This window comes from Merops nubicus, unplaced genomic scaffold, assembly GCF_000691845.1.
Source record: "Merops nubicus isolate BGI_N331 unplaced genomic scaffold, ASM69184v1 scaffold9335, whole genome shotgun sequence".
In the NCBI taxonomy this organism is placed as follows: domain Eukaryota; kingdom Metazoa; phylum Chordata; class Aves; order Coraciiformes; family Meropidae; genus Merops; species Merops nubicus.
The window spans coordinates 2,888-16,321 of NW_008611584.1; the positions used below are offsets into that span (position 1 = coordinate 2,888).

General features: G+C 52.0%; 1 protein-coding gene across 1 annotated transcript in view; it reads left to right on the plus strand.

Annotated features, from left to right (window-relative positions):
- The window catches only part of UBN1 (ubinuclein 1), a 24,625-nt gene that overhangs the window by 2,844 nt on the left and 8,347 nt on the right, over positions 1-13,434 (plus strand). The window contains 9 exon segments of the mRNA XM_008941253.1: positions 2,633-2,728; positions 2,918-3,052; positions 3,662-3,765; positions 4,428-4,866; positions 8,120-8,190; positions 9,753-9,882; positions 10,092-10,210; positions 10,623-10,751; positions 11,640-11,783. Coding sequence (XP_008939501.1) covers positions 2,633-2,728; positions 2,918-3,052; positions 3,662-3,765; positions 4,428-4,866; positions 8,120-8,190; positions 9,753-9,882; positions 10,092-10,210; positions 10,623-10,751; positions 11,640-11,783 — 1,367 coding nt within the window.

The following is a 13,434-nucleotide window of genomic DNA, read 5'->3' on the forward strand; positions in this document are numbered from 1 at the left end:
CCTCCCCTGAGCCTCTTCTCCTCCAGGCTCAACACCCCCAGGTCCCTCAGCTGCTCCTCACAAGCCATGTTCCCCAGATCCCTCCCCAGCTTCATTGCCCTTCTCTGGACCTGCTCCAGCCCCTCAAGGTCTTTCTTACCCTGTGGTGCCCAAACCTTGGTGACAATGTTCCTCCTCTCATCCAGTAAAGGATGGAGATTCTCCCTGTCCCTTTTTTTGTTGTTATTTGTAAAAACACTTCTTCTTCTCCTTTGCAGTGGTGGTCAGGCTGAGTTCCAGCTGAGCTTTTATCCCCCTAATGTTTTTTCTACATGACCTAACTAGGTCCCTCTACTCTTCCTGAGCAGCCTGCCCCTTCTTCTGAAGGTTGGAGACTCCTCTTCCTCCTAAGTCCTAGCAAAAGCTCCTTGCTCAGCCACACCAGTCATTTTCTCCTTTCAATCTTCTGGAAAAAGGTATTTAGAACTCTCTCATGTCATGGGGGCTGAGCTCAGGATGGCCTCTGACCACCACGTCCTCCACCAGTCCTTCCCTGTAAACAACAGGCCCAGCAAGGCCCCTCCCCTGGGGGGCTCCCTCACCAGCTTGAGTCAGGGAGTTAACTTCCACCCCCCAGCAACCTCCTGGGCTCTTTCCTCTCTGCTGTGTTCTGTTTCCAGCAGATGTCTGGGAAGTTGAGGTCCCCTGCAAGAACAAGGGCTTGGGATTTTGCAGGGTCTGCCCCCTGGCTGTGGAACAATTCATCCAGCTCTTCTTCCTGGTTGGGTGGTCTAGAACAGACTCCCAACAGGACATATACCTCCTTGGCCTGCCTCAACTTTACCCAGCTTGCCATCCTTGGGCTCAACTCTGGCAGGCCTGGTCATAGCCCCCTCCCTCTTCTAAAGGCCTTTCAGTGAGCTCAGCCAGCTCATGCCCAACCATCCCTTTCCCCTTTTGAGACAGATGAACTCCATCTGCCCCCCACAGACCCTGGGCAGCATAAAGCTCCCTGTGTTTGTCCACCCCAAAGTTCTGTTGGTGGCACCAGCCTCTCAGCCCCCTGCTGACCAGGTGGGTCTGCCTTCCTCCTTCAGTGTTCCTCCCTGGCACTGGAGGGAGGGAGGAGAACACCCCCTGGTCCTTCAAACCATCTCCAAAGTGCCTTAAAGTCTTAAAAGTTTTCAGGTTTCTCCTTGTAACACCCTTGTTAGCAGCCTGGATAACGAGCAGGGGATGGTAGTCTGATGGCTGTGCTGGGTGAGAGAGTTTCCCAGTAACATCTCTGCCCCTGCCCCCAGGGAGGCAGCAGACTTCCCTATGAAGTGGATCTGGCCAAATATGAAGCCCTCAGTTCCTCTCAGAAGGGAGCCACCAACTTCAATTACCCTCCTTTTTTCTTCTTAGGGCCAGTCCTAATGAGTGAGGGAGACCTTACCTTGGGTGGCTCACCTGATGAGCCTTCATCTCCATCATCATCTCTGTCCCTCAGCTTCCAGAGCCCCATACTTGTGCAAGGGGAGGGAGGCTGGGAGGGGATTCACCTTCCTTGCCAAGCAGGGACCTGTTCCATTCCCCCTCATTTCTTAGGCCCTCTCCTTTTACCTGGTGGCAAGGGAGGAGGGGATCTTCTCTTTCTGGCAGAGCCTCCACTTGCCATTCCATCCTGAAGGATGGCAGGGCCTGAATCAACCAGTCAGCCTCCTTCTCCCACTCCCTCATTCTCCTCAGTCTTTCAACCTCTTCTTCTACCCCTGCAGCTTTTTTCTGCCCCCCTCAGTGACACAGGATTTAGCAGAGACCTTGGTCTGCACACCAGTCCTTGGTGGTGACTCTGAACACGGGGGTGCTGTCACTGCTAGGAGCAGAGACTGTGAAAATCTGCTGCTGACTTCAGAGAGTGCAGTTAATTAGAAGAGCTTTAGTTGAAAAGTAAAATCCCTAAACAGAATTAGTTCTGTCCTACCCCAAACCAGGACACCTTAGAAGGGTTGATGCTGCTCAGGCCTCAACCAGTCTGTGCTGGCCACTGGCTCTTACTCTCCCCTTCTCCTGCAGTCCTTTTTCTTGGCTGGAAAGTGCTTTTTTTTCTATGTTCCTTTCCTGTCTCTGGGCTATGGTCCATGAAAAGACTTCAGATGCATTCTTAGATGAGTCTGATGAAAGTGAATGATGTCCTCACTTGCAGCAGCAAATAACTTACTGTAATTTATAAAATGGAATTTTCTTCAGCAAGAATTCTTCCTAATATCCACTTGAAACCTCCCCTGGCACAATTTCAGCCTTTGTCCTATTGCTGGTGACTTGGAGGAAGAGACCAACCCCCACCTCCCCCCAACCTCCTGGCAGGGGGTTGTAGAGAGCCAGAAGGTCTCCCCTCAGCCTCCTCTTCTCCAGGAGTACTGGATGCTCTGCTGGCACCAGGTTCTGCTTCATTTAGCTGCACTGGTTTTAGTTCTGTACAACAAGTCCTGAAACTGGCCTGAGGATGGGAGTTGACACTGGTTTGGTTCTGCTGCTGCCGGGAGCAGGAAGAAAAAAGACCTCAATCCCTTTTCTGGGCTGAACCCACTGTCAAAAGTCCTGTGTTGGGGCTATCCCTGTGTTGACTGGGAACAAAGGTGACCGTGCTGCCAATCTTTTGGTTGTTTAGGGTGGGAAGAGGCGTAGGAAGGACCGAATCCAGGACCTGATTGACATGGGCTATGGCTACGACGAGTCCGACTCCTTCATCGACAACTCCGAGGCGGTGAGTCTGGGCAGGAGCTGCCTGCAGGGGGGGGCTGAGCTGCCACCCGGGGGGCAACCTGAGCTGGGAGCAAGCCAGGAGCTGGTTGGTGGGCGTGGTGTCTTCCTGGGGGAGCACAACCCCCCCCTTTCCGTGGGATAAAGTGACAAAGCTGCCGCAGCACCAACAGGGTGTGAATCTCGTTCCCAGTACGACGAGCTCGTTCCAGCTTCTCTGACGACCAAGTATGGAGGGTTTTACATCAACTCAGGCACGCTGCAGTTTCGGCAGGCCTCTGAATCTGAAGATGACTATGTTAAAGAGAAGAAGAAGAAGTGTCCCAAGGTCAGCAGGCCACTTTGCTCCCTTATTGCCTCTCTTGGAGCGCGGCGGGTTGGCTGCACGGAAAAGTCGGGGGGAGATTTGTGAGCTGGCGTGGACAGAATGGGGGATGAGCACTTGAAATCTCCCTCTCTCCTCTTATTTGGGAGCTAAATGAAGCGTGTCTGCCAGGGATGAGGCTCTGGTGGGCTTGCATGCTTCCTAGAGCAGAGCTGACAGCAGCCACCCTGAAAACTCGCTGAGCGTGATGGAGGTGCCAAGAGCTGTTGAGGGTTCCTTTTCTCATCTGAGGTGCTCCTCTTTGGTGACTGTCTGTTGGAGACAGCTCCATTTTCATCATGGCAAAGCAAGGTGGCTAAAAGGGGGAACAGCAGGAGCACTTGGCATCCCTTCCCCTTTGGGATGGGATCATCTCTGGTGTAAAGATTTGGTGTGCTCTGAAGGGGTGAAGTCAGTGTGTGCCCAAACCAGGGGGATAAGATGTCTGGGTTTGGGTTAATGTGCCTGCTGGGGAAGGAACTGCTCTCCAGTTTTTGGGAGAGGGCCCAGGGGGTGCAGGTAGCATTGTAGGAGATGCTTTGATTGTGACTTTTGGTTTGAAACCCTCTCCAGAAGCGGAAGCTGAAAGAGGGAGGTGAGAAAATGAAGAAGAAGAAGAAAGATGATTCTTACGACAAGGAAAAGAAATCCAAAAAGTCCAAATTCCCAAAAGCTGGGTAAGGAGGGGGAGGGAACGTTCACTGCTCAAGGACTCAGCTGGTATTTGGTACGTTGCTGGAGGACCTGGGGGGATTAGGGGGTGGTTTGGGTGCCTGCTGCAGGAACAGCAGCAGGTCAACTCCTGTTGCTCCTGACGTGGGAGAAAAAAGGCAGCTGGCAAGGAGGGGAGGGAGCACAGCTCCACACGGGTGTCTGAGCAAAGGGAGGCAGAGCTGGCTGCAATGTTGCTGTTTCTTGGAGCTCTGTTCAGGCACTGGTGGGGGGAACAGGTACTGGAGAGCCTGAAGAGAAGGAGAAGGAATTTGCTCTCCTGGTTTTGACAGGTGAAAAGCTTCCAGCTGCTGTCACATTCACTCTCCTTGCTACAGTTCCTCCACGCTGGTTGGTTGTGCTTTTCCCAGTCTTCCTTGCTGGAATAATTCATGTTGCAACACTCAGTGGAGACTGTTTAAGCTCCTTCAATTGAGGAAGGTCAGCCCTCTCTTCTCCAGCCTGAAAAGCAGCAGGACCATAAGGCTTTAAGAGCCCATTTTTCCTGGTGTAACTGGTTCAGGGGCTGAGACTTCCCAGGGGATTGGTGCTGTGGCTGAAGTGAACTGGGATGACCCTTGTCTCTTCCCCTTCATGGTACATTCAGTTCCCTTTCCTTCGTTTCCAGCTTTACAGCATTAAATGCAAGCAAGGAGAAGAAGAAGAAGAAATACTCGGGCGCTCTCAGTGTCAAGGAGATGCTGAAGAAGTTCCAGAAGGAGAAGGAGGCTCAGAAGAAGAAAGATGAAGAGCAGAAAGCAGCAACTCCCTCCCCAGCAGAGCCTCCAGCCCCCCGGGAGGGGGAGGTGATGCCTGACCCCCTGCTCTCTCTTTTTGGCCACGCCAGTGATAACGACCTGCTCACAGCAGCCACAGCCATGGACTCCTTAACTGACCTGGACCTGGAGCGGCTCCTGAGCGATTCCCCTGAGGGGAGTCCCCTTCCTGAGGTGGAGGATGGGAGTGATCCTGGTGGGATGGGCTTGGAGCAGGATTTCAAGCAGCCACCATCCCTCCCCGAAGGTCTCCCGGCCCCTTTGGAGAAACGCATCAAGGAGCTGGCACAGGTAAGGCCCCTGGTGGTGGGGCAGCAGGGCTGGGAGGGGGCCAGCTCTGCAGGGCTCGTGTAGCTTCACCTGCAGACAGACCACCCTCGGGTGGGGTGGTTCTGCAGGGCCACGTGGGGTCACACTCTTGTGTCCCCCAGTTTTCTCTTCTCACCGAGTCGCTGTCGTGGAACATCTGGATGTCAGGTAGTGTCAGAGTCCTGGGCCTTGTTGTGTCCCAGCTGTCAGTGGGGGTTTACCTCTCTTGGCAAAGTACAGACCTGGTGCCAGGGGGTGATTTCCAAAGTCACTTTAAGGCAGGGGAAGTTAAAATGTGAACTGATGAGGACAAAGGTCAAATTCCCCCAGGATGGTTTCGAGGGGCTGGACAGCAGCTGTGATGAGGTGTGAAGTGGAGCTAAAAGAAGTGCAGCTGGAAGGTATTCCCTGTTCCACAGCGTGAGGAGGTGTGGGAAGCCCTCTAGGGGGGGCTTGAGGATTTGTTAGAACCATTCCCCATGTCCTGAGCAGCCTGAAGCACGGGTGCAGTTTGGCAGCTCCCCCGTTGGAGCTGCATCACTGGCACTTTGGGTTCTTCACCTCTCTGTAAGAGCTCAGTGTTGGGGTGCTGTTTAGGGAGGGGAATAGGTTGATTTCTGGAAGAGTGATCCCATGTCTTTTCACCAGTAGCTCCTCCTGCAGCTGGGCCTACAAGAAACCTGAGAGGGGACCTTTTACAAGGGCTTGTAGTGATAGGATGGGAGGTAATGGCTTCAAACTGGAAGAGGGGAGATTTAGATTAGAAATGAGGAAGAATCTCTTCATTCTGAGGGTGGTGAGACCCTGGCCCAGGTTGCCCAGGGAAGCTGGGGATGCTCCAGCACTGGAGGTGTTCAAGCTCAGGCTGGATGAAGCTCTGAGCAACCTGCTCTAGTGGGAGGTGTCCCTGCCCATGGCAGGGAAGTTGGAATTGGATGATCTTTAAGATCTCTTCCAACCCAAACTATTCTGTGACTTCTGTGGGTCTCACCCATCTTCTCCAAAACGTTGTGAGGTGCTTTGGGAAGCAGTTCTAGAGCAGCAGCAGCAGGGCAGGGATCCCTCTCCTGGCATGTCACAGAAGTGCACCTTCAGACTGTCACCCTCAGCTGTCCACAAACGCTGAGAGGTCTTGTTCCTGCCACCAGTGTTGTTCTGAAACATTGATCTGGAGTCTGGAGAGCTCTGAGGCCTCTGCTGTGGTGGGTGTTCTGCCCTCTGGGGCCCATCCTTTTGGAGCACCTGTTACTTCAGCATCTCTTACTTAATAACTCCTGTTAATGAAGAGAAGCTCCTGTGAAAGATAATGGTGTTCTGCTGAGAAATGGAGAGTCTGTGTAGTGGTGGTGAGCAGATGGAAGAGAAGGAGTTGCAGAAAGGATTGTCCCAGCTGATAAGAAGAACAGGCTCTTCATGGGTGTTTTATTTGCTGCTGAGGCAGTTAACAGAAAACACTTGAACCAGCTCTTTCAGAACTGTGTCTGAGTTAAAGGAGAATATTTTGGAGGCTCAGATTTTCCACCCTGCAGATTTCCCTGCTCAGCTTTCCCTGCTGCTGTGTCTCTTGTTGCTGGGCTGTGTGTGTTAAGAAAAGGAACCAAGGAGGAGAAGTAACAGATTTAACCCACTGAAGCCTCTGGGTCAGTCAGGATCCTGGGACATGAGCTCTGCTGGGGGTGGGAGTGAGGGGCCAGGTCTCTTCCATCCCAGCAGGTGGGAGCATCTCCCAAGTGAAATGGAGCCTCCAGGCATTTCCTCTTCCCCTTGAACTCATTTGACTTTAACTCTCTTCTTCCTCAAAGAGTTTTCCTGTGAAGGATTCTCTTTTAGCATTGAGCCTTCTCCTGTCTGGCCTGCTGCTGACAGGGGGGCCATGGACACCCTCTGCACATCACTTCATTGCTTACCAGCCTCCACCTTGGAGTGTTAAATCAGGAGGGAGGGTTCAAAATCATCCCCTTCTCCCCTGGTCTCCTTCCCCCCACAAGGAATTGTTAACCTGGTGCTTTGTGGTGGATCCCAGTCATGTTTCCATCCCCACTCAGCAGATCCTGAAAGCCCTTGGCAGTTTCCTACTATCTCATTCATCTCCTGGAGTTATTTTCCTGCTGGACATGTTTTTCATGGGTGTGATTTTTGGGTGGTGCTGCAGTCAGAGCTCAGGAAGATTCCTGAGCAGGATATTGTGTTTTTTTTTTAGTTTCCATGGTGTTCATTGAAAAGAACATATCCCCTGTGGCTGTTGCTCCTGCTGTTGGCTTCTTGGCTTAGTGTCCAGGCTGGCCTAGAGAGCCTGGTGATAACTATCCCTGACCCTCATTAAAGGTGATGAGGATAACCTTTCCTGTTCCAGGGACAAGCTCTGTTGCTCATATTACTCAAGTCTCTAATGTGAAGCTAAAACTGTGCCCTAGAACTGTCCCTTCCCCCCATGTCAAAGAAGCCAGGTGCCACCAAGCCCTCTCCTTGGCCCCAGTGAGTGGAGGAATCTTCACCCCAGTGCAGAGAGTCCAGTGGACTCCACTCTTGTGCATCTGGACTTTGGGGTACAAAGCTGCTGAGGGGCTGGAGCATCTCTGTGCCAGGACAGGCTGAGAGCCCTGGGGAAGAGAAGCCTCAGAGGGGATCTGATCAGTGCTGAGCAAGAGCTAAAGGGCCCCGGGGGGCAAGAGGCTGGGGCCAGACTCTGGTCAGTGGTGCCCAGGGACAGGACAAGGGGCAACGGGCACCAACTGGAACCCAGGAGGTGCCACCTGAGCAGGAGGAGAAACTTCTTTGGGGTGAGGGTGCAGAGCCTGGAGCAGCTGCCCAGAGAGGCTGTGGAGTCTCCTGCTCTGGAGAGATCCCAAACCCTCCTGGCTGTGACCCTGGGCACCCTGCTGTGGGTGAGCTGCTGGAGCAGGGGGGTTGGAGGAGATGATCTCCAGAGATCCCTCCTGTTCCTCACCGTGCTGGGATGCTGTGGACAGGAGAATCCAGAATGGGACAGGACATGGCCTGAGAAGTTCAGGAGGCAGGTCTGGAACTGAGGAGACACGAGAGGAGAGGACACAGTCTCTCTTCAGTCTGTTGACTCTGGCAGCTTTTAGCTCATCTACAGCAGGTGCAGAGCTTGGTGGGGTAAAACTGTGCCCTGTTTTACAGTATTTCTGAAGTGATTTAAAGAGCACTGGACTGCTTGTGCCTGTCTGGATGTGTGTCCTGGTGGTAACTTGTGTCCTCTGCTTGTTTCCAGGCTGCCCGAGCTGCAGAGGGAGAAGGCAAACAGAGATTCTTCACTCAGGATATCAACAACATCATACTGGAGTAAGTGCCACCAGGAGAGAAGGGTGGGAAAGGAAAATGTTAGGCAGAGCATTTTTGCTCAATTTAGGAGCAGCTTTAGCAGGAAGGGTGATGGCCTTATACAGGTTCTCCCTGCAGAACACACCTCAGATAACATGAAAGTGTCCTAGAAATAGTTCAGTTGAAGTAATGATGAATAAAAGAATGCTGGGGGGGGAATGTATCCAGGCCTCCTGTTCTCAAGGGGGTGCTTGATATCTGTGTGCTAAAATTTGGCTAATTTACCTGTGATCATAGCTGGATGAGGAGCAGTGAACCTCTCCCTGTCAGGGATATCAGGCACCTTCTTTGCTACTCAAATTGTGCCATTTTTTTTGAAGCTTATGGAATATTTTGGATCTGGGCTAAGGCTGCTGTGCCTGGCCTGCTTTCTGTGCAGGCTGGAGGAACCCCTGTGGTTTTGAGTCCCCCAGTGACAGAGTGCCAGGGGTGCTCCACGTGGCTGTTGGGAACAGCTTCATTCTTCTCTGAGAGCCTGGAGAAGGCTGAGGAAAGCAGGCAGCTTTTCATCTTCACTGTGTGATGATCCTTGCACAGAGGCTTTAATTTCATTAAGGTTTATCAGGGCACTTGGAGGGAATTGGGAAAGGGATATTTAGGAGCCTGTTGCCCTCTCCTTTCAAGCATTTCAGTGCTGACTGCACCAACAGACCTAATCTGTTGTCAGACAGGCAACTTTAGCCACATTCTGAAGAGATTTGGAGAGATTTGTAGGGCTCTGCTGTAGAATCAGTTCCTGGCACTGAGAGGTGGCTTTAAAAACTGGTCTCCCAAGTTCTGTGTAACTGTGTAGGTGGGTTGGGCACACACTGACCTCTCTGACCTCACTGGGAAGTAAGTTCAAGCCCAAGGGATGAGGTTTGAGTCTGTATTGTGCTGAGTTAGAGTTGTTTTGGTTGGAAAAGACCTTTGAGATGGAGTCCAGCTGTTCACCTAACACTTTTTAGTCCCAAAACCATGTCCCTGAGCACCACATCTACACAGCTTTTAAAGCCCTGCATGGATGGGGACTCCACCACTGCCCTGGGCGACCTGTTCCAGTGCTTGACAACACTTTCAGTGTAGAAGTTTTTCCTAATATCCAACCTAAACCTCCCCTGGGGCAACTTGAGGCCATTTCTTCTTGTCCTATCACTTCTTCCTTAAGAGAAGAGCCAAACCCCCACCACCTGGCTCCATCCCCCTTTCAGGGAGCTGTTACCTGACATAAGCAGTGCTTACTCCTTGTGTCATTGCCTGATGCTCCTGTGCCTCAGCTGCCAGGGAGAGACAAGGAGCCTGCTGTGACAACCTTTTGTTCCTTTTCCAGAGGTTCTGGGACTGGATTAAAAGGCACAACTTGGGATAAAGTGTCGAGTCTGATTCTAAAATCTACCCATCATGTCCTTTAGCTTGATATCTGTGTCCTTGGGGTCTGTCCCTGCCTCCAGCTTGCCCGGGTGGTAGCCACGTTGAGTTGGTGTGGCTCACAGAACCTCTTGCAGGTCCCTGGGCTCAACTCTGGTGTTTCTCTTCTCCTTCAGCATCGAGCTGCAGACCCGGGAGCTGAGCAGCCAGGTCCGCTCGGGGGTGTACGCCCACCTGGCTGCCTTCTTCCCCTGCAGCAAGGACACCCTGGTCAAGAGGGCCCGGAAGCTTTATCTCTATGAGCAGGTGAGTGAATTTGGCAGCACAGCCCTGTCCTGTGTGCCTCTTAGACCCCCAGCTCCAGGCTTGCCAGCGGTGTCCTCCACCGGGCGTGGTCCAGGCCCCACGGCTGGTGGTGTGGGTTCAGAGCTGGGCAGCTCTCACCCTGCCAGGGTGGAGTGTCTTGGCTGGAAGGTGCCATGTGGAACTGCAGTCTGGTCTCTTCATTGCTGCAGGGTGGCCGGTTGAGGGAACCTCTGCAGAAGCTCAAGGAAGCCATTGGAAGGGCCATGCCAGAGCAGATGGCCAAGTACCAGGAGGAATGCCAAGCTCACACTCAGGCCAAGTTTGCCAAGTAAGCTCCTTGTTTATTCATTATACATCTGTTGTTCTTCTCCACAGGACCCCTGTGACCTGTGGGCTGCTCTCATGAAGTTTACCCCCTATTTCTGTAGTCAAAAAGTGCTAACAGGCCTCAATTGGCCTAATCAAGCTGCATGTGCTCTTTGTGTTAGTGATGCCAACTTAACAGCAGTATTGATGGGACCAGAACTTGGCTGAAGTGTTTCACTTCAGTGACAGGCTGAGCTGGGTTAGTCCATGGTCTCTATCACACAAGATTGGGAGAGTCCTTAACCTTGAGCTTGACCCCTGAGGAGGAGATTTAGGCCCTTTTCCTTGAGGCCTCTAAAGAATGTTGTTAGAGACACCCTTGTCCTTGAACCTCCAGGGCAATGACTTCCACGTTCTCTCTGTCCCCATTTTAGGATGCTGGAAGAGGAAAAGGACAAAGACCAGCGAGATCGAGTTTGTTCTGATGATGAGGAGGATGAAGAAAAGGGAGGGAAGCGTGTCACGGGACCACGAAAGAAATTTCAATGGAATGATGAGATCAGGTTTGCTTAATTTAGGTATTCAGTGAGCCTGTGACTTGTCATGTTCCACCCAGTTGGAAGTGAAGTGGTTCAGTGTTTGTCTCTTGTTTTCAGAGCAGTGCTGATCATCTGTAGTAACAGTCAGCTTGGAGGTTTGTGGCAGACTCTGCTCCTTATGGAAACCACTGTTGCCTTTACTAAATCTCACCCTTATGTAGATGGCAAAATCAAGCTGATTGCAGGCCAGCTCTGAGAGAACTGCTAAAAAGCCTCTGTGCTGAGGTGAAAAGAGAGGGGCAGATCTTTGGGAAAAGGAAGAACTTGGCTGAATTGCTGAAATCCTACAGACTAGGCTCTTCACAAGACCAGAAGCAGTTCATGGTAAAACAGGGATTGCTGCCCCTGGCTCCTGGGGGCTGAGAGAGAACAGAGCATGGGGAGAAGGGGAGAGTGACCCAGGATCAAACGAGGCTCAATCCTCCTGTCGTCTTCATCTCATTCTGTAAAAAATTGGGGTGCTGCTCCATAGGTGGCTGATTGATTTAGATCAAAGCAAGCTTCATTTCCTGCCTTCTTGCTGCTGAAGGTCTGCAGAGAGGTTCAGTCCTGTGGTTAATGACGCCTGGAATTCTGGCACTGCTTTACTACCTCTGCTGTTTCAGGAGTTAAAATGGGAAGGGGTGTCAAGGCTTTTCTCCCCAGCACATGGCTGGGTGTGCACACAGAGTCTGGAACGTGCCTTTCCCTTCCTCTTGCCTTCAGGGGCAGCTCAGGGGCAGTTTTAGCAGCAAGGGGTTGTGCAGAGCCAGGCGTGTCTCGGCGTATTTACCCAGCCCTGGGTATGAGGAGTGGCCTCCAACTGGGGCAACTCATCCATGTAACTGTCTTTGAAATCTTCCTGTTCTTCAGGGAGCTGCTTTGCCACTTGGTGAAGATTAAGTTGGATGGTTATGACCTTGACAAGAATAAGGCTCAGTCTCTAGAGGATTATGTGAAGACCTTCCTAGATGGAGAGGTGAAGCCCCTTTGGCCAAAAGGCTGGATGCAGGCCAGGTGAGCAAGACCCACGGTGTACTGCAGGGATTCCATGTCTTAAGGGACCTCAGGAGGTCGTTAGTCCCATCCTGCTCCAAGCATGACTAGTGTCAAAGTTAGATCAGAGTGCTCAGGGCCTCTCGTCCTGTGGAGTTTTGGAAATCTCTGAGGATGGAGATTACCACAGCATCTCTGGGCCCCTGTTCTGGTACTTAATCACTCTCCATTAAGTCTTTGCTCCTTATTTCTGATCAGAATTCCCCTGGCTGCACTGGACTGAATATTCCCTCTTTTTGCTGTTTCCTGTGCACCTCTGGGAAAGGTCTGGCAGCATCTTCTTCGTGGCTCCCTGCCTCCCCTGACTCTTAAGGTAGTGGAAAACTGTTGTTAGATCCCTCCTTGGTCTCCTCATTTGCCAGGCTAAGCAAAACCCAGTTCCCTCAGCCTCTCCCTGTCTGCTGTGTCCCTGTTCCTGAGCCATCCCAGTGGCTCTGGACTGTCTCCAGTTTGTCAGCATCTCTCTTGTGTTATGGGGACCCTGGAGCTGGTTGATGTCTCCAGATTTGACCTCGCCAGTGCTAAGCAGAGGGGAGTAAGCACTTAAACTGCTGGCTGGGCTCTTGCCAGTACCTGCCAGGATATTGTTAGCTCTCAGCAGGACACCCTTGCAGCAGTGGCTCACGTTCAACTTGTCCACCAGGACCCCCAGGTCCTTTTCTTCAAGGCTGCTGCATTGCCAGTGGGCACCCAGCTCATGTTATTCCATCTCAGCCTCAGGACTTGGTGATTGGTGTTGTTGAACTTCATGAGGTTGGTGTTGGCCCCTTTCTCCTGCTTGGCAGGGTCCCTGTCAGTGGCAGCCCTGCCCTCTAACATGTTCTCCTCCCTCCCTTCATTTTCACATCACCCTCAAACTTACAGTGAGTGCAGCCCGTGCTGTCCTCCAGGTTGTAAATGGCAACACTGAGTAGTCTTGGCCCCTGTCGTGGCCTGTGACAGATGCCACTGGCAGTGACAAGTTAGGAGGCAGAATGGGACTGAGGTGAGGCTGGCTGGCTGGTGAATTCTTGAATCTATATTGCAAAGGATCACTTTGTAATCTGTCTGGTGAAGGATGCACTTTTCAGACACTTTGGGAAGTCTTCCCTAGAGTATTCCCAAACGAGAGCCAAGCAGAAAGTTCTAGGGGCTTACAGATGTGCACCAGAGAGTCCACAGGGGTGAGCAGGAGTTGGGTGTGGTTTTCTTTACCCTCTCTGATGTCTTCACTGCTCTTTCCTGCTCTTTCCCACCCTCCAGCATCCACACCATTGAGGTGGCACTTGCAAAGAGCTGTACAAATGGCAGAGAGTCGTTCTGCTGGGACTGTCATCAGCTTCTGGCCTGCTGGGTTTTGCTTGATGGTTTTAAAGAAAGGCCAACTGTTTATAGTCTTACTGCTGGGATCTCCACCCCTTGGCATTTAGGGAGCTGGGCAGCACTGTTGTCTTCTCTCTGCTGAATTTCTTTTGGGGTTCCATGGGGGATAAAGGAAGAGGTAGGTCCCAGTTCTTACGAGCAGGAAAGCACATTCCAGATCCATTTGGAAAAGTCTGTGGCTGTTTAGCACAGTTGCCTGTGCACACAAAGCACAATAATGTGCACAGTTGTAGTGTGGTGGTGTAGGGGA